This window comes from Camelus dromedarius, chromosome 28 (assembly GCF_036321535.1).
Source record: "Camelus dromedarius isolate mCamDro1 chromosome 28, mCamDro1.pat, whole genome shotgun sequence".
Classification (NCBI taxonomy): Eukaryota; Metazoa; Chordata; class Mammalia; order Artiodactyla; family Camelidae; genus Camelus; species Camelus dromedarius.
The window spans coordinates 5,818,333-5,842,828 of NC_087463.1; the positions used below are offsets into that span (position 1 = coordinate 5,818,333).

At 53.9% G+C, this 24,496-nt stretch overlaps 1 protein-coding gene across 1 annotated transcript; it reads left to right on the forward strand.

The window, feature by feature from the left end:
- Positions 1 to 5,989: 5,989 nt before the first annotated feature.
- SIGLEC15 (sialic acid binding Ig like lectin 15) lies at positions 5,990 to 23,356 on the forward strand. The gene is made up of 6 exons (XM_031441988.2): positions 5,990 to 6,041; positions 14,577 to 14,636; positions 15,020 to 15,403; positions 16,497 to 16,880; positions 18,000 to 18,030; positions 19,396 to 23,356. Exons 1-6 carry the CDS (start codon positions 5,990 to 5,992, stop codon positions 19,475 to 19,477), a joined length of 993 nt encoding a protein of 330 aa, XP_031297848.2. The 3' UTR covers positions 19,478 to 23,356.
- The last annotated feature ends 1,140 nt before the right edge of the window (positions 23,357 to 24,496 follow it).

Below are 24,496 nucleotides of genomic sequence, written 5' to 3' on the forward strand. Positions count from 1 at the left end.
TGCACCCCAATGTTCATAGTATCATTATTTACAACAGCCAACACATAGAAACAACTTAAGTGTCCATCAACTGGTGAGTGGTAAGGAAGATGTGATATATACATACACATGGAATACTACTCAGCCATAAAAAAGAATGAAATTTTGCCATTTGCAGTGAAATGAATGGACTTGTAGAGTATTATGTTTAGTAAAATAAGTCAGACGGAGAAAAGCAAATACAGTATATCATTTATATGTGGATCAAAAAATAAAAAAAAAACTATTGAAGATGACAACCAAAAAAAGAGACTCAACAGATATAGAGAACAAGCTAGTGGTTACCAGTGGAGAGAGGGAAAGGGGAGGGGCAACATACAGGTAGGGGATTAAGAGGTAAAAATGACTATGTTAATTGGTTTGCCAAATGTTTCTAAAGTGCTTAAAATCATTTTGACCTCTTATCAGTATCTATTTTCCACCATTATCTTCTGTTTAACTCTTGGATGCATCTGTTTTTTCATCAGAATCTGAATGGATGTGTATTCTACAGATGTGGGATCCAAAACAAAAAGATTATCCTGGGCCTTTCTGAAGATTAGTTGGGTCCCTACTGTGAGCCAGGCCCTGGACAGCACCCTTTGTAAACCTCACCCTGTGGTCCTTGCCGCTGCAGGAGGAGCCACTATTATCACATATGACGGAGGAAATAAGTCACTGCCCAGAGTCACGCTGATGCAGAAGCTGTGCTGTCACCGGGGGCCACTGCCTTTCCCATGTGACCCAGAGGGCAGAGGTGGGAAATGACACAGAAAGCTGAAAAGAACTGGGGTTTGCAGAGAAGAGGAAATGAAAAGAAGACATGGAAAGGAACGACCAGTCCCCAGTCTTCATTCAGAACTAGCTGTAGGACCTGGTTTCATTTACCCAGATGGAATGACTCAGGAAACCCAAGCTTTCTGTCCCTCCTCCCAGCCCCAGTGTGGGGTGAGCTGGTGTCCCACAGACCAGCGTCCATGCTCCAGCTCTTCCCGTTCTGTCTCAGGGATGCCCTCCTCTCTGGAAGCCTCAAGGCAGAGACCTGATTTGACTTGGTTTCCTGGCCAAAGGAGACTTGCAGCTGAAACTGTCCTGGGCCCCCTGATTGGGGCATCACTTTACTCAGCTGGGGTGGTCAGGGAATTAACAGGTGCTAAGGACTGAGAAATTCCTATCAGCCTGTAACTCTGAGTCCTCAACTGGAAATTCCTGTGTGTCCCTCCTACCTTTCCTCCTCGTTGCTATGTTCCTACCCACCACCACTCCTGAGGTTTACACCTGGCTCCCCTGACCGACGAACCAGCTGGGGCTTCACTTTCACCAGATTAAACCTGATTAAGAGTGTCAGGTTGCAGAGAGAGGCCCTGGACCTCCCTGGAAGCAATCCTAGTTTCATGTTCCAATCCTTCCTTATCTTCTCCCAGGCATTCACACAGGGTGACCACATACAGTTGTGCAGGTTGTATACTGCACAACCCTACTGGGCATATAAAGCTCAATGGCCCCTGATTCACATACTCACACTGTCTGTTCAACTATGAGGATGCCAGCATTGACTTACAGCTCACCCTCAGAGACCTGTGCAGATACATCCCAATCCCCTCTGATGGTAACTCCTGGGAAGAGCAGGGCAAGGGAACACTGAACAGAAGGGCAAAATTCTGCCTTTGATAACTGGGAATACCGAGACCTGTCCCCATCCTCCACTCTTGCACACCTAGTATTTGTATATAGATCCATAAAGCCTTTGAGACATTCTGCCAAGAAACTCACAGTACAGGATATATCTGAAAGAGTGGCTACATGTCCGGTTTGCCCAGGAGAGCCCCAGTTTATGACTATTGTACTGATGGTCCTAACAGGTAAGCATTTGTCCCAGACAAAAGCATCCCATCTTGGATAGTAAATTAAGCAGCCACCCTAATTGTAAGCCACAAATGGGCCAGCCCAGAAAACCTGGGAGAAGGCAGTGTTGGCTTATTGTCTAATAATACAAACATAAACACAATGAACCATTTAACTGAGCAGCTACTATGTATATACACACATATAAGTTATACACATATGTATATATGTTATTTCATATGCATGTGCATAAATACAATGTGTGTATATATATGTATCTAAGTCACCCTGTTCCTCCTTAAGCCCTTTTGTGAAAGCCACACCTCCTCCTGGCCCAAGTGTTGATGGACAGTAGCTCTTCCTGCACCGCCTGCCCACACTTGACCTTGATTTATGTCTTTCCAGTCCTGACACGAGGGCAACAGTGGAGGGTCCTACCAGGCTTCTGGCTGCCGCTGCCCATTGGCCTCCTTGGGAATTCTTTTTCCAGGTCTCCCACCCTGGCCTCCCTGCCTCCAACCACCTAAAGCCAACCACCCTGGCCAACCAACCCTTGATTCGCCCTTGAGCTGAGCTCTACCTCCTCCTTTGGCCTTTGAGGCTGGGTTGGGAGGCTCACTGGCCTGCTTGTCATGGAGCAGAAAGTCGCATCTTATCACAATAGGCCCTTGACAGACGACTTGTGCCAAATCCTGGCCCATGGTCATGAACAGAGAGACTCAGTGGGAATTTGCAAGCATCTGATTTTGACGTCTCTGGATACCTGAAGACTCCCAGCTTTCAAGTGACCTTGGAGCTCAGCCACAGATAGGAAAGCTGATAACTCCAATAACAGGAGAAACCAAAGTCCAAAGATAGGCTAGATTTTCACTAGTTCAGACACCTTAGCTTAGGCATCTGGCTCTTCAGAAAGTTAGTCCATGTGAACAATAGATTGAAATCTAAACCTGCTCTCTGAGAGCAAGGAGCTCACACTGCCAGAGGATGGCCATTCCACAAGCATTTCCCGAGTGTACACTGCCTTGTCAACATAGTAAGGGAAAACGGGTGTATTTCATATTAAGTAATTAGATAACCTTGGTCTTGAAGTCCTAGGTGCTAGGTGTTGAAGATGGGAAAAAAATGAAAAAAGATGGCCTCTGCCCTTGAAGGAATATCATAAAATGGGTCAGACAAGCTTACAAAGAAAGGGAGAACTGACCTCTTAACAATTAAGGCACTTTTGAACCATGAACACATTATATCTTTCCACTTGCTTAAGTCTTACTTGAAACACTCTCATCAGTGTGTCATAGTCTTCAGCATACAGATCGGGCACATTTTTTTTTAGGTTTGTATGTGAGTATTTGTTGGGGTTTTTTTTTTATATTATTGTAAATGATTCTGGGATTTTTTTAATTTAAAATTCTAATCAGTCATTGTTACTAGATTTAAGTACAATTGATTTCAGCATGTTGACCCTTTATACTGTGACATTTCTAAACTTACTTATTAGTTTCGGGAGGGCTTTTTGTCAGGGTTTTTTTTTTTTTTAACTTTCTATGTAAGTAAACATGTTGTCTGTTAATAAAGACAATTTTATTTCTTCCTTTCCAATTTGGATATCTTTTATTTCTTTTTCTTGTCTTATTGCATTGATTAGAACCTGTAGTATAATGTTAAGCAGGGATGGCTAGAGAAGATATGCTTGCCTTCCTCCCAGTCACAGGGGCAAAGCAGTCAGCCTCTCAGTATTAAGTATGACGTTAGCTATAGTTTTTTTGGAGATACTCTCTATCAGGTTGAAGGAATTTTCCTTCTGTCCTTGGTTTGCTGAAAGTTATAATGAATCAGTGTTGGATTTTGTCAGACATTTTCCCTGCATTTATTAAAATAATCATACTATTCTTCCTTTTTTAGTCTGTTGCTATAATGAATTACATTGATTGATTTTTCAAAGTTGAACCAGCCTTGCATTCCTAAAATAAACCACACTTGGTCGTGATGTATTATCCCTTTGATATATTGCTGAGTTTAATTTGCTAACGTTTTGTTGAGAATTGCTTGTCCACGAGGGATATTGATCTGTAATTTTTGTTTCTTGTAGAGTCTTTGTCTGGTTTTGGCATTAGAGTAATCTGACCTCATAAAATGAGTTGGGAAATGTATCCTTCTCTTCTGTTTTCTGAAAGAGATTATGAATTGGTATTAGCTCTTTGTTAAATTGTTGGTAGAATTCACCAAACCATCTGCGCCTAGAGTCTTCTTTGTTTTAAACTATGGATCTAATTAGCTTGGTATAGCACTATTCAGATTATCTATTTCTTCTAGAGTTAAGTTTTGCTAGTTCACGTAGTTCAAGGAATTGGTCCATTTCAACCGAGTTGTTGAATTTATGGACATAGAATTGTTCATAATACCCCCTTGTTGATTTTTTAATGTCTGTGTTCTCTGTGGTAAGGCCCCCTTTTTATCATTCTTGAATTAACCAAACAGTACTTCCAACAGCTCAAATTCAAATAATTTTGAACCCGTGTCACATCCCAAGTGCTGTGCCAGACACTGCCCCCAGATATATGGAAGCACAGCCTCTGGGGCGGGGGTGGTTACAGTCTAACTGAGTGTGCCATGTATTTATGTCCCAGCTCTCAATCCCAAGCCTACGTTCCTTTTTTTGTTTTTTTCCTGGGCATCAAAGCTGTTTATTCCAGATATAACCACATGTACTGCTTTTCCCAGTATACATCCCATCTCAACACAGTGGGTTCATTTAGGCAATTATTACGCCTTCCTCCTCTAAGACAAGCACACAGAGGGGAGTGCAGGTCACCTCCTGTGCATTGTAGTCTGTGAGTGGACCAAACAGGAAAATTAAAATGGTAAAAAAGTCAGGAGCCTAGAGTAGACCCCCTGCCTCGGCTCTGAGGCTGTTACACTCGCCCTGGTAGCAGGCAGGCTTCTTGTCGGAAGCAACACCTGTTAAGACCCCAAAACTTTCCAATACTGCAGCCTCCTAGAGGTTCACAGCTGGAAATGCCATGAAATGCACTGAAAATCCAGGGGAAATGTAACTGACAATCACAACAGGAAGGCTAATATGTCCGCTGCGCTCTTGAGCGCTTTATGGAGCCCTCACGAGTGCCACCTGGCAAGAATTACTGTCATCATGACCATCATCCCATTGTCCCTGTTTTACTGGAGAAACTGAGGTACAGACAGGGAAGTGGTCTGCCCAAGGTCAGACAGCAGGCTGGCAATGAAGTGCCCTGGGGAGGCAGGACAGCAGAGTGACAGGATGATGGAACCTAGTTTCCTGAATGACCACGAGGAGTGAGGCCACCTGCCGATATAAACAGCTCACCTTGGGACCTATATATGGCAGAGAAATCACCTTCCAGGTTTTTAATCCACTATATTTGGGATTTGCTTTTTTTTTTTCTTTTAACAGATTAGCCTTTATCTGAATTAAAACACCCCCTCCTAACCAAGGACTGGCTCACCCTTGCCAGCCCCGTGACTGGACACTTCCCTGTCCAGCTTCCCGATTCTCTCGCTGCAGCAGGTCCTGAAGCAGGACAGTTTGATCAGGCGTTCTGATGTTCTGAGCATTTTGCCATGCTTGTCTGGACTGATTTGCTTAATAATTTTACTATTTCCCGTTCATGCTGTTTGGTAGTGTAACCACGGCCAGTGATGACAATTTGGAGATGATTTTTCTTCCATCAGTAGTCACCACTTTGAAATCTATGTGGTAAGAAACAGGGAAGGGGAGGGAGAGGGAAGGAGGGAGGGTGAGAAGGAAGCATAAGAACTGAGGTTTTTTTCAAAGGGGCCAGTGGCCACAGGAACAGGTCCTGCGCCTTCCTCCTCCGCGTCTCTGTTTCCGGTCCTGGAAAATCATCCAAGTGGTTCCCCTCCTGGTTTTCCACATGACTAAACCCCACGGGTCTCATCTAATCATACTTGGGGCCGCCTGGCTGCCTCTCCCCAGTTCCTCCAGCCCTGCAGAGCCCAGCAGGGGTGCAGACCTGGGCATAGCACCCACCCCCTCCCACCTGCCTTCCTGCCCTCCCCCCACCCACGCGAAGGAGGGTTCTTGCCGGTGGCCTGAGTGTGGGGCTGGTCTGGGGTCTCCAGACCTCACGCCATGGAAGGGCCCTTCCGACTCCTGGCCTGCTTGGTGTGCGTCATCCCAGTGGGTGAGTTTCCCACTCTTCTCCCTGGTCCATGCTCAGAACAGAATAGATGCTCAGAGATTGTTAGACGTCCTTGTACTCAGGGTGGCTGGGTTTGCCCAGAGCCCCCAGGCCTGTGGAGAAGGAAGAGCTGTGCTTTGGGAGACAGTGGTGACAGAAACCAGAAGTTCAAGTCCAGGCTTTGCCTTGGGTTCCTGGTGACTTGAGACAGCCCCCGGACTTCTCTGGGCCTCAGCGTCCCCACCTGCAGAAAGGCCGCCTGCCCCACCCTTTGCTGTGAGCGTCCAGGGGGCAGTGGGCAAGCCCAGGGGAGGACAGGGAGGCTCTGAACAGACTCAGCGCTGCTGTCACCCAAGTGCTTTGTGTCTTAACGGGCACAGCCCTGGGAAAGGGGAGGAGGCACATAGCTGTTTGGGGTGAGGGTGGGGATGACTTCACCTGCGGACTAGGGCAAGTGACAGAGGGCGCCCTGACCACCCAGCAGCAGCCCCGAGAAATGACTGGGAACCCAGCCCCGCAGGCTTAAGTCACAACATCATCAGTCACTTAGCACAAGTTGCTGGTGTCTCTGAAACAGTGTTTCTCAAAAGATGGTCTTGGGCCCCCTGTATCAGAATCCCAGGGGAGGTGAGCACTTGTTAATTGCAAATTCTTCAGCTCCACCCCAGACCCCAAGAATCAGAATATGTCAAGCCCGGGGCCCAGGAATCCGCATTTTCAGCCATCCTCTTGGGTGATTCTGATGCAGGATGCAGTTGAGGGACACTGGGATAAATGACCAACGCAATCCTCGTGAGCCCCTCTGTCCAGTCCCCAGGCCTTTCCTCGACCCCAGCCTGAGATGTCCCTCTGGTAACTGTGCCCCCAGACTCTGTCCGCGCCTCTGTGGGCACAGCCACTGGCCGTCATGTGCCACACGGTGACAGCTCTGACATCATGGTGTTCCGAGCTGTCAGTCAATCTTCCTGGGATGGGGTCTGGTCTGTACAACTGGATTATAAGCTCTCACTCCTTAGGTCCCTTGTCCTTCCTCTCCAGTGTTCAACACGGAGCAGAGTCCCGGGGCTGGTTTGAATGGTAACAGCTGGTGCGTTCAGAGTTCTTAGTAAGTGCTGGGCGCTTTTCATTAGTAATTCTTATGTAAGCATCCCAATCCTATGAGAAAGGAACTGTTGCATTCCCTTTTCGCAGATGAGAAAACTGAGGCCCAGACTGGTTCAGCGAGTGGTGCGAGGGGGAAGCTGGGCTGTGAACCTGTTGGGGGGTGGCTCTAGACAGGAGCACACCACCACCTCCCAACCCCACGCTGCCCGCTGTCCCCCTGCAGAGCCCTGGGGTGGGGGGACATGGGGAAGGCGCTTTCTTTCCCCAAGTTGACCTAACTAAGCTGTCTTTCTGGATGATTTGGGTTGGGTCCCTCTTAGAGGGTGGGGCTGGAGGAAGTGACACCCTGCCCACACCTGGGGCAGACAGGAGGGTAGGTCAGGGCGCGTGCTGACGTCAGAGAAAGCTGTGGATGTTGGCTTGCCGTTCACCAGCTGTGCGGCCCTGGGCAGGTTGCCTGACTTCTCTGAGCCTCGGTAAATCGGGGTCCCCGGCACCTCCTGGGGTGCTGTGAAGGATAACGAGGTCACGGGTGGAAGGCCCCCGGCACAGTCCTGGCGCTCGGCAGTTGTGCAATAAATGGTAGGGGAACGTTGCTGAAGTTACATCACTTCAGGGACACTAGGTTTGGGGGGTGTTCGTTTTAGTCTGTTTTTCTCTCCTGCTGAAGGTCAGCAGCTATGCATCAGTAAAAGACAAGACTTAGAGGAAGTATGAGCAGTCACATGCTCGAGAACAAAACCCAAACCACACAAACGCTCCGGCTGTGTGTTGAGATTCCCCAGGGAGGCCACGTGGGAGCCGCGGGGGCCAGCTCAGGGCAGGGACCCCCTTCTCGTGCTGGCTGTGGCTTCACCCGAGACTGAGGGGTCGGGAACCAGGGTGAACAGGGTCCTGCTCCCTGAAACCCCTCCGGTGCCATTCACCCGAGAGCTTCTCCGTGTGGCGGCCGGTCTGGGCAAGTGGCTGGGGCCTGAGGGCCACAGACGCAGATTGGCCACGGGTCACAGTCTTATCCTTGCCACACCTCTGAGTGCGGGGGCCAAGGCTAGTCCTTGATAAAAGAGAAGTAGGAGAGAGGAGGGCATAGCATAGCTCAGTGGTGGATTGTGTGCTTAGCATGCCCAAGGTCCTGGGTTCAATCCCCAGTCCCTCCATTAAAAAATAAAGCATAAATAAATAAGCCTAATTGCCCCCCAAAAAAAAGGAAAGAAAAAATGTTTAAAAAAAATTTTTTTAAAGGGGAAGTGGAAGAAATTGGTCCAGGAAACCCCCCTCTCCCACTTTCCAGACCCTTCTCCCTCATACTGCCCACTGCCAGCACCCAGTGCCCTGGGGCAGCCCCTGATCTCCCAGGGGCCCATTCCCTCTCCTTCATCTTCCCCACGGTCTCCTCCTAGATCTGGTTTTAGAAAGCGGGAAGAGTCGGGGAGCATGATGGGGGGGAGGGGTGGGAAAGACAGTGGTCTGGGAGCTCTGACCACTTGGTGACGTTGGACAAGACCTCCGGTGGTCCCCAGACCTCTGATCGGCGGGTGCAGCAAGCAGCAGCATCGCCCTCCAGGAGTGCCCGAGCAGCTCGCTTACGCCTCACCACAGCCCTGCGAAGTGAGCTCCCTGGTCCCTGTTTTAGGGAGGCTTGAGGAGGTCAGGTGACCTTTCTGGGATGTCACAGGCTGGGAGGGAACTGGGATCTTCCAGCTGCAAGCCCAGGCCTTCACACCACCTCCATGCAGGGGGCGGTGAGCCTCGGAGGAACTTACTTTACCAGCGCTGAACCCCTGCAGAAAAACAAACTGAAAAGGCGAGACGAACCGCAGCAGTCACCCAAGGTTGTGGGCGTGCTTGTTAGGGATGCAGGGAAAGGTCAGGGACTGCGGTCCCGGGTCCAGGAAGAAATGAGGGTTGAATGAGGCAGGAGGAGCAGGTGGCTTCTGGTGGCAGCTGCGGCCAGCAGGCTGGACTGAGAAGTCCTACCCCGGGGACAGGGAGGGGTGCCCGGAGGGACAGGCTCAATCAGAACTCTGCTTGCCTGTGGCTCAGCACGCCTGACAGCTCAGGCGAACGGGTCCAGCTCCACAAGCAAGGCTTAAAGGGGAAGCAGGGACAACCGAGGGCAGGACAGAAACAGCCACGGGGTTCACTCATTTGTCCCCGTGCCTCCTGCTTCCCTAGAACCTGCAGGGTCTGCTGTGCCCTGAAGGATGGAATCCCTGCTTCCGCTCCCTCCTCTCCCATCTGGTCTCCACCCCTTTCTCACCTTTTCTCCACTGATAACCTGTCTGGAAAGAACTGCTGAGGGCAGCCTGAGGGGCAGGAGGGGATCTGATGAAAGGACTGGCCCCGCTCAGCCCACACGCCTACCTGGGGAGGTTTGGTGGCCAAGATGAGCATCTCTCCTTGGCCCCCAAACACCCTCTCCTGAGCCCCCAGGTGCCACAATGCCTGAGAGGCCACCCTTGGAGTCACTCCCTGAGAACACGCCCGCTAACCTGCCCAGGTGCCCCCAAGGAGGGCAGCCCCTGAGTGGTGCTCGTCAGACCGGCTGCCCATCCAGTGGTAATGTCAGCCCCCGGGGTAGGGGTGGGGTGCAGAGCAGATCTCCGAGGGACCCCAGCTCTGAGGGCCACAACCCTCCAGACAACGACCACGGCAAGTGCCCATCTGCTGTCATCCTTCTCCCCGTCAGTGTCCATATGCGTTTCCTCCAGAAACCTGTCCCATGAAGCCCACCCCAGCAGACCTAAGCCTTGTTAAAGGGCCGCTCTGTGAGGTCACCCCACTGGCCATCGCCCCCCCACAACCACCACCGGGCTCGCCTTCTGTCTGTGATCCGCGCACAGCAACTGCCCACGCTCTGCGATGAACCTGCAGTTTTCTGTCTCGTGAACAGAAGTGCAATCGCACAGAACACACTGCAAATGAGACACGGAGGGGCTCCCATGCACACTCCCGCTTCCCTCCTCCCCAGGGAGCTGGTGGGAATCTGGGCGGCTACAGCCAAAATCAAGGTATCTATTTCTGGCCCCACCCAGATGCCCCTTCTGCCCGTCCAGGTTCTGCGGATGTTTCTGAATCTGCGTTCTCGTCCCACCCTGGTACCGCTGACGTGGGGCTTTGGGATAACAGGTCCAGGGTGAGTGAACTACCCCTTAGCTGCTGACTTGTGATGAGGATTACTTGGAAGCTGGTGCCCACTGCTGCGGCCCCAGTGCTCCCGCAATGAGCGTCATCACCACGCGGAGGCGTGAGGGAGCAGCGTGGGGAGTTGAGTAAATGGCTGCCCTGGACCACCAGAGTCAAGGCATGGGAGCATCTTTCCGAGTAGCTGGGTTTTCTAGACAGCTAATGGCTTCTTTTTAAGTACCCAAGAGTCTTTCAATTAATTTCATATTGACATATTTCTAAAATGCTTTATAGACTTCCTTGCCATCTTTATCCAACTATCATTTTCGGACATAGACTTTTAGACTTAAAAGTCACCTTATAAACATCTAGAGACATTTCACAGAGGAGCGCATTGAAGCCAGGGAGCTATGGGGACTCGCCTAAGCTCACAAAGTCCGGGTCAGTCTAGCCAGGGCCGCAGCCCCAGACAGATCCCTGAGACCCCACCTGAGGGGTGCACCTCTCATGGCAAGGAACCTTCCCAAGGAGACTCAGGTCACAGCCGTGAGCACCTGCTCCACTAGCCTGCTGCGCGTGGCGACGCCTCTCAGTGGTCCCTTTTGTGGGGAACTCCTACCACTTCTTATTATACTTACTGGCACTTCCTCCCTAACGGAATGCTGGTTATCCTCTCTTGCTGCTTTCAAAGGACCCATAAACAAAAGACACTTTCTCGCTTTTCAACCTGTATTGCCCTAGGCTGGAAAGCAAAGTAAACAAACTCATTAGAATCGTGTATAGATGAAAAACAAACAGTGGCTGAGATTCTAAACATAACTCAAGAGGCCACTGACGGTCACCGCAACTGTATCCCCAACATCCTGCACAGTGTCCAGCACACGACGGGCCCTCAGTAAACATCTACTGAGTGAATAACTACGTGAATCAGTGACTAGCCTTCAGGTGAGTTAAGGGCAAAGCGTCACACGCGGTCTCAGGTGCCAAGCTGAGCGGCAGATGGTGCAGTGTTGGGTATCAGTGTCCTGACCCCCCGCTGCATCACCGTGAGTTGCACATCCAGAGCCCTCCTCCTTCTCCATCACTGGTTAAGACCTGCTACCCTGCTCTCCCCGGTCCCACTCTCTTCGCAGTGCTGGTGAAAGAGGGGACTAACATCACTGTGCATTCGCTGAGTGTCAGTGCCGTGCCAGTGACCTGCCAGAGTGACTTCATTCCATCCTCAGTGCTGTGGGCCTCCTGTTGGCCCCGGAGGTTGACAGCCATGAGGCAGGGAGGGTAGAGACCCTACGAAGAAAGGGCCGTGGTTCCAGTCCAGGAGCTGTCCCTGCCGTATCCTAAGAGACACACAGGAGCTGCCACAGGGAATGTAAACAGGAGACTGAGGCACTTGGATTCCCGCCAAGGCAAATGCATTTAATCCCTGGGCAACTCCTGTTGGGCCTTCCCACCCTCACCTTGAGTCCCCTGGGTGGACTCACCCAAAGGTCTCTGTGTGAACGTGAGCCCAGGTGCTCGCCCCTTGGAACGCCATTCCGCTGGTAAACATGAAACACAGATCTCACCTTACTGGGAGCCAAGACTGTCACACTTGGTGAAAGGGCCTCTGTGTGCCCTCCCTGCTCCCAGAGCAAAGCTTCCCCAGGGAGGGAGTGGCCCTGGCCTGTCACTTGTACTGGATGTCAGGATGCGCCCAAACTGGGCTGTCATCCTCAAGCAGGACAAGTCCCCCAGGGACAAGGTGAGAAATTGACCCACCGAAGCAGAAGCCTGCCTCTGCTTCCCGCTGGGCAAGTGGCCTCGCCAAGTCCCTAGGGCTCTCTGAGCTGCAGATTCCCCTTCTCAAAAAGGGGGCTGATGACAGCACCCCATGGGCGGTTGTGCATCTGGAATAAGATTAGGACTGTCTCCCGATGAGCCCCCAGAGCATCATCTCCTGACATGTCCTGCAACCTCTGCACTGATGTCCATACCTGCAGCTTTCCCTTTGCCTAGAATGCCTTCAGTCTACCTCAGGGCTTAGCAAATCCCACTCCTTTCTCAAGGCTCTCATGGGTCCTCTCATAGCCCTGCTGTCTCCTATCCGTGCACCTCTTTCCCTGGGCCCCACCAACCCTCTCCCACCAACCCCAGCAGCCTCCCTGCTTCTCTCTCATGGCGATTCCATTCAGTGTCAATTACTATGTGGCGGGCACGGTGATGGGTCACAGCAGCACAAGTATGACCTCCACACACACATGGTCCCTGCCCTCCCAGAGCTTCTGGGTGCCTGGGCAAGACAGACAGTTGAACAGGCCATGCTCGGACAGAGGAAATACCTCTGCCAGCCCTGAGGCATGGGGAAGGGGCACCAGACCCAGGCTTGGGGCTCAAGGAAGACCTCCTACTATAGGATGACTCCGTGGAGGCCTCGGGGTGACTAGGAGGGAGCTGGTGAGTGAAGGGGGCCAGGAAATATGTTCAGACAGAGGGAACACTAATCGTGTCTCTCATTAGAGCACCTGCAGCCTGCAGTGTTAAATGCGTGTTCACGGATCTCACTCCCTTTCAGAGCTGTGAGCTCCAATAGGCTGATAAGTTATTCTGTTGCAGTTTGCAACCCAGTTCCTGGCTTAGAGTGGGGATGTGTCTGATTAATGTTTGTCAATCGATGAATAGACAATTGCAAATAATCCCTGGGGAGTTGGTCCCTGGCTCTGTGACATCTGTGAGATGCAGGAGGTCAGAGGAGGCTGAGGTCACAGAGGGTGGGAATGCAGGGGCTGAACCTTCAGATCAGGAGACACTTTCTGCAGCTAGAAGTACTGACGGAACCAGCATAACCTTCAGAAAGGGATTCTCAAATTTGGAACAAGGTCCTTTGATTATTAATAACTGAGCAAACAAGCTCTAACTAGGGATAAATGTCAAGTCCCCCACTTGGGCTCAAACACATAATTCCATTTGTACAGAAGAAAAGAACTTGGCTTAGAAGCAGGCTATGTGGGGAGGGAAAAACCAACTTGTGGTTTTATTTCATTTCAAGTGTGGTCAGTCCCAAAGTAGGGCTTTATATGAGGCATAGCTCACACAACCCTATTTGCACCACACTCCGCCTGGCCCAGCACACATGGAGCCCCCAGGGGGTCAACACACTACACTGCAGGGGAGAGTACCAAGCAGGTGGTGAGGATGGAGAGGGACAGGTGAGGGAGTGGGACCTCCACCAAAGAAGGAAAGGCTTACTGGGTCCGGGATGTCCATGATGGGATCCTGGAAGAGCCATCCCAGAGAGGGAATGTGAATTCTCCAAAGAGCAGCCGTGGTCATGCTGGGGGCAGGAGCCAGGGGTTCTGTGCAGAAGCGAAGTCCTGACATGCAGGCTATTCACAGATGAGATGAGTTCTCTGGAGGGTGGTCTGTCAGCTGGGGGTGGAGGGGATTTCTGCCCAAGGCACGAGGCGGGCTACCCCAGAGAGCACTGAACTTGGAGTCAGAAAATCTGGGTTTCTCCCACCTTCAACCTGTGTGACTCTGGGCCTTCGTTTCCTCATCTGTAACAGTATCTGCCTTGCCTTCTTCCCTAGAGTGTTTTCAGGGTCATGGGATATGATGCATGTGAAAGAACCAGGTCATTTGCAAAGCCCTTCGAAAATATAAGGGTGGTTTTTAACATTCCCTGTAAAGATCCCTTCCGTGAACTGCATTTGGGCGCCAGACGCTAAGCCTGTCCCCCTGCCCCGGGTCCTGATCCTCCCAGCACTGACACCCATCCACCCACCCGGTTCACCCCTCCCTCAAAGCAGCACACATACACAACAAAACCCGTAGAGGCTCACCAGCCCTCCGTAGGCTGGAGGCAGAATGCATCTTCCAGGCCTCAGCTCAACCATCTTTCAGAGGCTCACAGCATAGGAGGTGAGGAAACTTGAGCCCAAAGGCTCTTGTGCAAAGCAAGTAGACAGAATAAACACCCACTCTTCTTGATCTTCCAGCTCCCTGTCTGAGCGCCGGCCTTTCGGGAAGCCTACTTGGGTTAACCCGGATGGTAGGAGGAATCTCATCACCCAACTCAACACATCAGTTTTGAAACATACCACTCCCTCCCAAGGCCTCAGTTTCCCCTCTGTAAACGAGAGTGTCGGTCTCCTTGGATCAGCCCCAAGGTTCCTTGCCCTTAGAGCACTAGGGTGCCCTATGGAGTCAGGCATTCCTGAGTTTGAACATCTGCTTGCCTCATCCTAGCTGTGTGACCTCTGGCAATTACTCAACCTCTCTGCGCCTCGGTTTATGAACGTGTAACCCAGGGATAACTCTGCTTACCTCTAGGATCATTTGTGAGAACCAAAAGAGATACTACCAGGAGCTTGCTCGACACAGAGGTGCACAGTAAGTTCTTTTATTACCACCGTGGCGTGGGAGGGGGGGCGGAGAAGGGGTCTTGGGACTGAACTGTAACGACAGGATCCCAGGGCTTTCCTGCAGCAGGGCAGGTTTTGATAGGGAAGAAGTCGGGGTCACTGGGCTTGTAGATGAGGTAGGACCGAACCCGAGGTGGGGGGAAATAGTCCCACGGAAGTCGGGGGGAGGGTCCAGGTACCTAGAAAGTCATGGGAGTCAAGGGCACGGGAGATTTCTTCTGAAGTCCTGGAGTGGGTTTCCAGACGCTCCCAGCCCGGGGGTGGGAAGGGCGGCTCCTGAGTCCTGGGGTCTTCAGACCGCCCCCGCGGGGGTGCGGGCAAGTCTGACGGCCGCGCGCCCCCCGCCCGCAGGTGCGCCGGCGCAGCGCTGGTCCATGCAGGTGCCGGCCGAGGTGAGCGCGGCGGCGGGCGAGGCGGCCGTGCTGCCCTGCACCTTCACGCACCCGCACCGCCACTACGACGGGCCGCTCACGGCCATCTGGCGCTCGGGCGAGCCGTACGCGGGCCCGCAGGTGTTCCGGTGCGCGGCGGCGCGGGGCAGCGAGCTGTGCCAGACGGCGCTCAGCCTGCACGGCCGCTTCCGGCTGCTCGGCAACCCGCGCCGCAACGACCTGTCGCTGCGCATCGAGCGCCTCGCGCTGGCCGACGACGGCCGCTACTTCTGCCGCGTCGAGTTCGCCGGCGACGTCCACGACCGCTACGAGAGCCGCCACGGCATCCGGCTCCGCGTGACCGGTGAGCACGGCGCGGGGCCCGGGGGCGGCGGGGAGGGGAGGGGAGGGCCCCGCGCCTCCCTTCCTCCCCGCCTTCCCCGCGCGTCCGAGCGCTCTCTAGGTGCGGGCTCTGTGCTGGGGTCGAAAGGGGTGCAACAGGCACACCCCTCTCTCTAGAGCAGGGGGCCTCACATCTGGCGATCGCTCCAAGCTACCTGGGAACTTGTTAAAAATGCCGAATCCTGGCCCCAGGAAGGGCTGGGTGGGGCCCGGGATGGACAGTGTAATGAAGCTCCTAGAGAATGAATGTCCCCAGTAGCTGTCAGACTAGGAGGGATAAAAACGAGGAACGGTAATCCCAAATCCAGCAAGGACTGCATGGGCTTTGTGCGCTGATGGGGTGCACAGGGAGCCCACCAAGTGCCCGGCACTTCGCTAGACCATGACGTATAAAGATGTGGGAACCAGGATCCTAGAGAGGTGGTTCTCTGCTCTGGCTGCGCGTTGGAACGACCTAGGGAGCTCTTGAAAGTCCCGGACCCTTGGGGAGTTCTTGCTCTGCCGAGAATCCCCCATGTGCCCTTGCGCTGGCTGGGCCGGCTGTCTGAGTGCAGTTCAGTTTCTTCCCTCGGTCCGCCTCAGTCCCACGGTCCCACGGATTCAGTGAAGCCATCTCAACTCTAGATCTTGGTGAGGCTGTCTGGGCGTGGACGGTGACCTCGAAATCACTCCAGCACATTGCCCCCAATCCTGACCTACAGCAGTAACAGCAACGTTCAGTGAGCACGCGTGCCCTAGCCCAGGCACCCCGCATGTATTAACTTGTCAGATTTCCTTGGCCCCATAAAGTAAGTGATCCCCATTTTACACGTGGAGAAACTGAGGCACAGAGAGGCGGGAAAACATGCCCAAGGCCACACCTGTGCTGGGACTCAGGCAGCCTGGTGCAGGCGCGCCTCCTCCTTCCTCTCCATCCCCCATCTCCACCCCTCCTCCTCCAGCTCTCCTGGCGGAGCGGACGGGGAGGGCTGCCCCTTGCCCTTGCCTCCCCTTTGCCCGCGCCGCTCTGACCGCGCTTCGCTTTCTCCCTGGCCCCCCTCGGCCGCCTCCCGCAGCCGCCCCGCGGATCGTCAACATCTCGGTGCTGCCGGGCCCGGCGCACGCCTTCCACGCGCTCTGCACGGCCGAAGGGGAGCCGCCGCCCGCCCTCGCCTGGTCCGGCCCGGCCCTGGGCAGCAACGGCTCGGCCGGCGTGCGGGGCCCGGCTCAGGATCGCGGCCACCAGGTGACCGCCGAGCTGCCGGCGCTGGCCAACGACGGCCGCTACACGTGCACAGCCTCCAACAGCCTGGGCCGAGCCGAAGCCAGCGTCTACTTGTTCCGTTTCCGCGGCGCCTCCGGGGCCTCGGCGATCGCCCTCCCGCTGGGCGCCCTCGGCCTCAAGGCGCTGCTGCTGCTCGGCGTCCTGGCCGCCCTCGCTGCCGCCCGCCGCCGCCTCGGTGGGTGCGCCCTCCGGCCAGGGTGGGTGCGAGGGGGAGGGCGGGACTCTCCTCCAGGCTGACCGCCTGGCATGACACAACGGAAACATCATTTATGCGCCTGCATCATCTCACTTCCCTCTCCCTGCAGCCCGCCGAGGAGGAGGGAACCAGCGTGAGCCCACGCTGCAGTCAGGAAGCTGAGGCCAGAGAGGTTAGGGAACTTGCCCTCTAGCCTAAAGTCACAGAGATACAGAGCCAGGCAGTATAGCTCTGGAGCCCACCCCTTTGCCAGCGCCCCATAAATGACATCCCGAAGGGCTCTGACCACACACAGGCTTTCGTTGTGCTACAACAAGCGTCCTGAGCACCTTCTACGTGCCATGTAGGTGCTAGGAATAGAGAGGAGTCAGACATGGCTCCCTGCCCTTGAATGGAATGCCGAGGAGTAAGCAGATGGTTGAGTCTACAGAGAGAGGTGCAGTCAGCCCAGGTACCGCAGAAGCCCGGAGTATGGCCTCACTCTGGAGGGGCAGCTGGACAGGAGCCAGGAGGGAAGGCTTTACCCAGGCAAGGGGAGGCGAAATCAGAAGCTCTAAGCAGGAGGGAGCTGGGAGAACAGGGGGTCACCGTCTTCCTAGCAGAGGGAGCAGCACGTGGGGAGCGTAGAAGCCTGAACGAGCAGGCTGTCTTCAGAGAGCTGCAGGTGGCCCCTCAGAACTCTGGCTGCGCTGGATGAGAACTTGCTCTGTGCCCCAGAGAGGGCCCTCCCAGAGCCTCTCGGACCGCCCGGGTCAGCAGCACCAGCCTCCAGCTCCGTGGGATGAAATCTCAAATTTGTCACAGTTGCGCTGATTGCCATCTTTGCTAGGGCCACGCTGGCTTTCTCGCCTGGTCTCCAAAGTCGCCAAGCGTTCTGTGCTTGGGCGACCTCAGAAAAGCAGGCTCTCCTGTTAGGCCCACTCCTCCCTCCCCCTCCTCCTCAGGAACTCTGGTCTTTCAGGTCACTTCTTCGCATCCTGCTGGCTAGATGTCCCCTCTTCAGACTACTCTCCACAGTGGGGCGGGTGGATGGCAGGGCTTGTAGCCTGGAGGCTGTCATGGGGATTCATGCCTCCTCTCTCTTTGTCCCCCACACAGAGCACCCAGTCACGCAGGACGCCCCACCGTGGTAAGTGAGCTACCCCTGCTCCTCTTGGACCTTTCTCCTCTTGGTGTCTGTCCAAGTGAGGGCCTGTATTGAAGGAGAAAGATTCTAAGAGACCTGGGGCCAGGTTGGGAAGGTTTGTCTCAGATGCTGGTGGGAGGCGGGAGGGGGGTGACCGCCTTCCAGGACCCACTAGGCAAGCCCAGCACTCTTAAGTCCATGCCCCGCGGTGCCCGAGGGCTGGCAGAGCCACGTCGCCGGCCCAGGCCCCTCCCTGCAGCCACCTGCTCAGTGATCCCCCACGTTCTGGAATCCTCGTGCAAAGGCCCTTTCCTTTGCTCATCTACTACCACACCAAGGCACCTAAATCAGAAAACTGTTGTTCAAATATCTATTGAGTCCCTACCAAGCCCCAGGCACTGCTCTGGATGCTAAACGTACAGCCAAAATCCCCGACTTCAGAGAACTCAGTTTACTATGAAGAATTTTCATAAACACATTAACCAGAAATCTTAGATTCTAAAATGAGAGCTGTGGGGAAAATGGACCAGGGGAGGGAGATGCCGCTGGGCTCCGAGGACACTGAGGAGACCTGAGGCAGGAGCCCAGGTGGGCAGACAAGGGTGGTGGCGGCAACCCAGGAGGAAAAGGCTCTAGAAGGGCTGCAGGGAGACCAGGAAATAGGCAGCGAGGGCAGGCAGGCTGTGGGATGTATGCTGAGTGCGATGGGAAGTCCCTGAATGGTTTTAAGCAGATGAGCGGCTCCCTCTGAACAGGATTTGGGGCAGGAGACCTGTGAGGGGCTGAGGATGCTTGGTTGCTTGAATGAAGAGGGGGCGGGGCGATGGGGCAGCCAGAGGCAGGCCTGGCCGGGTGGGGGGGGGCGGGGTTGGGGGGCAGCACAAGCAAGGGAGGGAGCCGGCAAATCTGGAGCTGGAACCCTGGGTGCCACTTCCTGAGCTGAAGATGAAGAGAGATTAGGGGGTGGGGATCGCCCGACCACTGTAGACATTTAGGTTTGAGATGCTCTGCTCGTGAGGCCACCCCAAAAGTCAGGAAAGCATTTGGAACTCAGGAGGCCCGATCTGGAGGTCAGGACCCCAGAAGTTAGGACCCCAGAGGAGGTTTTTGAAGCCACAGAGGAGATCCCTTCGGGAAGACAGAGGGTCTGTGGTCTGTGGTCTGGGATCTGTCACCCAGGTAATCCCCTCCCTGTTCCCCAAGTTCTGCCGCTGTCCCACCTCCAACCTTCATTTAGTCTCCAGGCCCTGTTGGAGGTGGGCCTCCGACACCCTCTCACCCCTCCTTCCTGCCCCTTGCTAGGCTGTGGTTTGGGCAGTCAGGGACCCCTCCTGACTGAGGGGTCAGCCAACTTTCTCCTGTCCACAGGCCCCAGGCTCAGGAGTCCAACTATGAAAACTTGAGCCAGATGAGCCCCAGGGGCCCACGGGCAGCCACGTGTTCACCGTGAGGAGCCCTGCAGCCACCGGCATCCACTGGTCTCCATGCGGCGTGAAGGCCAACCTGAGGCTGGGCTGGGACGGCCCTTCCTGACTCCCAGGCACTTTGGCAGCCCCAGCCAGGCAGTGCTCCAAAGGGGGCCAGGACCCTACTCACAGAGGCTCAGTGGTCCCCTACGTGGACATTTGTCCCCAAGTCCCAGCAATATTTCTGTCATTGGTGCTGCATTTTGAAAGGGGGGTGGGGGCACGTGTGCATGCATGACCTCAAGCTTCTGGAAAGCTCCTCTCACCTTTTCTTACCTAGAACACCACAGTCAAGCTGGCAGGACACTGGTCAGAGGGTGTCGAGGCCCAGGCTCCGTCCTGGCTCTGTCACTGACTTGCTGTGTGAACCAAGGCACTTTTTCACCTCTGTGGGTCTCAAAATTCGTCCACTGTTGAACATGGATAATATTCTCCCCTCCTGGCTCAGGACTATCAGGGTGTAAGGAAGTAGTGGACGTGAAGGGACTTTGGGAAATACGAAGTCATCTAGGGATGTGACTGGAGGGTGTTTCAGGCCCCTCCTTGCAGGGCAGTCTCGGGACGTGCAGCTCTGGACGAGTGTGCCGGCCTCGCTGAGAGTGAGGATTTCAGAGAGCAAAACTGGCGCTGGGCTGGGCTCTGGCCCCAGGAGCATCAAGGTGACAGCAAGGGGAAGCCTGGTGTCCCTGCCCTGGGGCCTCCTCTGTGACTGCCCCACACTCTTTGCCCACCTCTTACCCATCTGCTGCTCTGCACTGCCTTCATCTGGGAAAGGAAACAAAGCATCTTCTCGACGCATCTGGAATCCATCGTCCTTAAGGACCAAAAGCTGGGAGGTGTGAGGGGGACACCACAGGTGTCCGTGGATGAAGCAGCTACGGTCTGAGCCCTCTACCACCTGCATGCTCCCCGGATATGCACGAGCCAGAAGCACCAGCGGTTTACTCCCATTTGCCCAAGGGCTGCCAGGCTGACTGCGGGGTGCTGCCTTCCCCGCTCACACTTCAGTGCACCTGTTGATCATTTTAGCTCCTGCAGTGCAGTCCTTGGGGGCAGGGAGAGGGGAAGGAGTGAGCTTGGGACTCGGGTGAGCTGGCAAGAGGAAAAGGCCACAGAGGTAGGGAACTGAAGGGGCAGTGGGAACAAACTTTCTTTCCTTCGGAGCTTTTCCAGAAGCTGCAGTGGTACCCAGAGTCACTAGACTGAGCACAGGGTCCTCTCTGATGCCTTCCGGCGACATGGCCTGAATGCTTCGGGATCATCACAAGTTAACAAGCAGGGCAGTGGATTACGAGGGTTCCTCTCCTCACTGGAGCCTTCACCAGGGCACAGGGGTGATGGCGGCTCATGGTTAACTCGGGATTTATCCAGGAGCCTGTCTGAGCTGTGAAGAGGTCAGAGGAGTTGGCATTTGTACCTCTCTGTACAGGGTACTTACTCTGTGGAGAATCCTGTGTCATCAGGGAAGGACACAGGGATGGTGCGTCTTAGAACATCTGCCTGGTCTTTGAGGCCAGTTTCAGAGCCAAGATAAGCAGTGATAGGAATTGTTTTTTACGCATCTGTTTTGTGCTAGCGGTTGGGCCAGGTGTTTGGGGGTATAGAGATGAATAAGGCATGTGTATCAGTCAGGCTGGGTTAGGTTGTGCTGCAGTAACAAACCCCAAATCACAGTGGCTGAGAACAATCAGGGTTTCTTCCCTCCAAAGCTGGTGCCCAGCACAGATCAGCTAGGCGCTCTGGGCATTGTGCTTACTCAGGGACCCAGGCTCCCACAGACCCGCCTTCTCTGATGTGGGTTGCTGTGTTGTTGATAAAAAGAAAGCTCTGGAGGGTCTCCCACTTGTGATCATAGTTCATTGGCCAGAACTGGCCACATAGTTCCAGGTCAGAACTCCCCTTGAGGGGCTGGGCAGTGCGACCCTGCCCTGTACCTGGAAAGAGGGAAGCGAGGGGCATTTGGGAACAACCCTGATGACTCCACAGAAGACTCTCCAGGGGTTCTCACACTAGTGAGCGACACAGAACAGTAAATGGGAAGTCATGTAAGGGCATCAGTTTGCTGGGGCATAGGGAGAGGGGCTGTGGGCGCACATAGAAGCAGGGACTGACCCAGTCTTCAGAAGGCTGCTTGGAGTGGGGGATGTGAAGATGGTACATAATGGCCATGTACATGGGGGAGAATGGAGGTTGGGAGGTAAGAAAAAAGGTCATTCTAAGCAGGAGGGACATTCTGAGCAAAGGCCAGGAGGTGGGACAAGCATGATGTCTAAGCAGTTGAAAGCTGCTGGAGCACGGGGAGAGAGGCAGGTATGGCTGGAGCTGAGGCTCCGCATGGAGGCTTCTGCGTGGTGGTGGGCGCTGCCCAGCAGGGATGAGCAGTGGGAGGGATCCAGGGTGCCGTGCACCACTCAGCATGGCTGCTTTCAGCCATCTGACCACTGCTCTGCTCCAGACTCACAACGCGCTGGGGCTGGAGTTTCTGCCCTGGGACCCTGAGCTCTCAGAGCAGGGATTCCCCCGTGGGCTCCGAGGATCAACTACATCAGGAACACCCAGGGAGCTTGTGCAAATCCCCACTCTCAGCACCACTGGATCACCTGCGTCACAGGCTCCGAGGGCAGGGACTTTAAACTATCCAGGTGATTTTATCCCTAATTTTGTATTATGATCATTTTCAAACACACATCCACACTAAGCTGAAAAAGTAAGGTGATCACTCAGATGCCCACCAGCCACATTCAACAGTTACTAACATTTTGTATTTACTTCATGCACGCGTGCCTGTGTGTGTATTTGGCTGAACCATTTGAGAGTAAACTGCAAACATCACAGTACTTTACCCTGAAATACCTCAGCTGTGTCTCCCGATCCCTCAATGTCATTATCACATTGGATGAAATTAACAATTATTCAATAATATCGCCTACATTCGTATTTCCCCAACTGTCCTTTTTTAGCTTGCTGTTTCTAACCAGGGTCCAGCTGACCCCAGGTAATTTTTAAGCAAGCTAAGTTGGAGACCCCTTCTGGGCTGGCCCGGCTTGTAAGGGTGCTGCTAGCTACCAGCTCGGTGGTCCTTCCCGCGGTGTTTGCGCCTTGGAGGAGGGCTTCCTACCAGCTGAAGCTGCAGCAGTCCTCTCTGCTGGAGTGTTTCAGACACAGCGATGGGCCGTGGGAGCACGGTAGGAGGACCAGCAGAGGCGCCTTCTAACAATTTGCTGACAATGCACAGGCCACCTCCTGCTCTGTCTCCAGATAAAGCTGTGCTGGGGGAGGTGGAGGGTGGTGAGGGGAGTGAATGCACTTGACCATCACCAGACCCCCTGGGCTGGCCAAGGAACCAGCGGAGCGCCCAGATTCTGTCGGTGGCAAGCAAGGACCAGAGCTCAGTCAGCAGTGTCCTGCGGCCACAGAGTCATGGCAGAAGTGACCTAGGAGATCTGGTGTTTTCAAGACAGGACTTAGTGATGTGGTGCAGGGCAGGTAGCTTGGGCTTCCGCTCTCAGGAGCCTTTCCTTCCCAGAGGGGCTTCCGACAACCCAACGTCCCTCTGCTCCCAGCTGCCCCCTCTAACCTCACCCCCGGCCATTCTGGGAGGTGGGCCTCAAAAGGAAGGGTGACAGCTGGCCAGGTGCCTGCCCAGATCCACCTGGAGCCCAGCACACATCCTTCAAGGAGCTAATACACTAGATTACTATATATGACATGGATAAACAACAAATTTCTACTAGATAGCACAGGGAACTATATTCAATATCTCATAGTCACCTATAAATGAAAAAGAATATGAAAAGGAATGTATGTATGTATATGTGTGACTGAAACATTATGCTGTTCACCAGAAACTGATACATTGTAAACTGCACTTCAATTTAAAAAATGGAAAATAAATACATTTTAAACTGTGATGTGGCCACATGAGAAGTCACCATCCCAGAGTTAATCAATGATGAAGGCAGGCCTGGTTTTCTCTCTGGTTTTCCGGTTTGGCCCCCCAGAACTTCACCTTCCACAGTCTGTCCCCAGGTCCTCCATGGCAGTGACCCCAGGGCTGAAGACACCCTGGGAGAGCCCCTGTGGGGACACCCACCTCCATACATCCGTCTGCTGTGAACTCGTCTGCTGTGAACTCGCTGTGAACTCAGGCCGAGAAGCAGACAGAGTGGAGGAGGGAGAGGGAGCAGGAGCAGGGAGGGAGGGGAGAGGGAAGGGCCTTAGGAAAGATTGATTAAGGAGGATGTGGCAGGAAGCAGGTCATCCAGGGAAGGCTGACAGATTTCAAGATGAATCTGGTCCAAATCACAGATTTTTCCTATATTAAAATATATGGTGTCCAGGAGAGAGGCCACATTGGTGCCTCTGACCAATAGATCAGGAATGTGGATCTGTTTCCTAAAAAGGTTTAGGCTAGTAAAGGATGACCAAGAAGGAGGGCTGTCTTCAGGAAAGAAGCAGGTTTTGGAGGAAGCCATTGGCTCCCTCATCCTTAGATGAAGATCTTTGTCTAATTCTCAGTTGCCCCACGGTAACAAGGACCACCTCTGCGCTGCCTTTCTCTGGGGGTTCCCCAGGAAGCAAGCCCCTTAGTCTAGAGACAAGGAACCTGATTTCTACACTGGAAGGAGGTGGGACAATTGCCTCTTGGCCACTTTCCAAAATCCAGTGGTTCTGCCTGGAAAAGGAAGCAAAACCCAGACAAGGGCGAATCAGTAGGAGAGACACCCCACACGGAGGGGGCCCTGCTGTATATATTTTCCTATAGGGGGAAATCCTATATTGATGTTCCCAGATCAAATGTGCAGACCCTCCCCACCATACTCTGGCCCATTCAAGATGTGTCTTACTGATGGTAATGAAAACGCACTCTGAGGAAGAACTCCCTTGCATCCCAGTGCGAAGTGGGTTCTGGAGCAGACCCTGAGCTGGCTTGGGCCACACTGCCCTCCCTGGCAGTTTGGCTGCCCTCCCAGAGGCGCACCCAACCCCACCCAGGAACTCAG

Coding starts and splice junctions, on each gene's coding strand:
- SIGLEC15 (XM_031441988.2), top strand. CDS start 5,990: ATGGAAGGGCCCTTCCGACTCCTGGCCTGCTTGGTGTGCGTCATCCCA. Junction 14,637..15,019: donor GCTCGACACAGAGGTGCACA/GTAAGTTCTTTT, acceptor CCCCGCCCGCAG/GTGCGCCGGCGCAGCGCTGG. Junction 15,404..16,496: donor CATCCGGCTCCGCGTGACCG/GTGAGCACGGCG, acceptor CGCCTCCCGCAG/CCGCCCCGCGGATCGTCAAC.